This window comes from Halyomorpha halys, unplaced genomic scaffold, assembly GCF_000696795.3.
Source record: "Halyomorpha halys isolate HHAL.00 unplaced genomic scaffold, Hhal_1.1 Scaffold382.1, whole genome shotgun sequence".
Classification (NCBI taxonomy): Eukaryota; Metazoa; Arthropoda; class Insecta; order Hemiptera; family Pentatomidae; genus Halyomorpha; species Halyomorpha halys.
Genome location: NW_027107005.1, coordinates 32987 through 33631, shown reverse-complemented (window position 1 = coordinate 33631; position 645 = coordinate 32987). Strand labels below are relative to the sequence as shown.

The 645-nt window shown below is 31.6% G+C and overlaps 1 protein-coding gene across 1 annotated transcript in view; it reads left to right on the top strand.

Moving 5' to 3' along the window:
- LOC106682013 (pikachurin) overlaps positions 1-645 on the top strand; it is a 60419-nt gene that overhangs the window by 29972 nt on the left and 29802 nt on the right. The window contains exon 7 of the mRNA XM_067045354.1: positions 213-436. Within this exon, the coding sequence (XP_066901455.1) occupies positions 213-436 (224 nt within the window). The remainder of the gene's footprint in view (positions 1-212; positions 437-645) is intronic.

Here is a 645-nt window from a genome sequence, read left to right as displayed (position 1 = left end):
CGCGCCCAAACAAAGAATGCTTGCCAAAAACCAAAACCTGTCTCGATGTTGCATGAAACATCGATTGTCGCACAACAGTTAGGGATTTTTGCAAATGATTTACTTTCTGAATATTATTCTTTAGCACTATTTCTTGACTTCTTCATTTGATAAACACACACACATGTTTTTAATATTATAATGTTATATTAATATTTATGATAAACTTTTAGGTGCCAGCTTTCAATGGTTCAAGCTACCTCAGATACCCAGGCTTGGGTGGTTCAGCACTCTCATGGCTTGATATTGTTGTTGTATTGAAGCCTAATGCATTAAATGGAGTCATTCTATACAATGGACACAGGGCTGATGGAATGGGGGATTTCATTGCTCTTTATACTAGTGATGGCCACCTTGAATTTACATTTGATTTGGGAACAGGAGCTGCTACAATTAGGTAATGCTTTCATTTTCCTATTTACATTACTGTTATTGAGTACATAATTCAACACAATTTAAAATACATTTCCTAATTAAAATATACGCAATAAGGTGCTACAGTGTTATTTAATGTTTAAAATAGAGTGACATTCCAATCATTGAATTAAATATATTTATTAACTTTGGTCATATAAATTATATGTGTTTATTTATTTATATATTTTA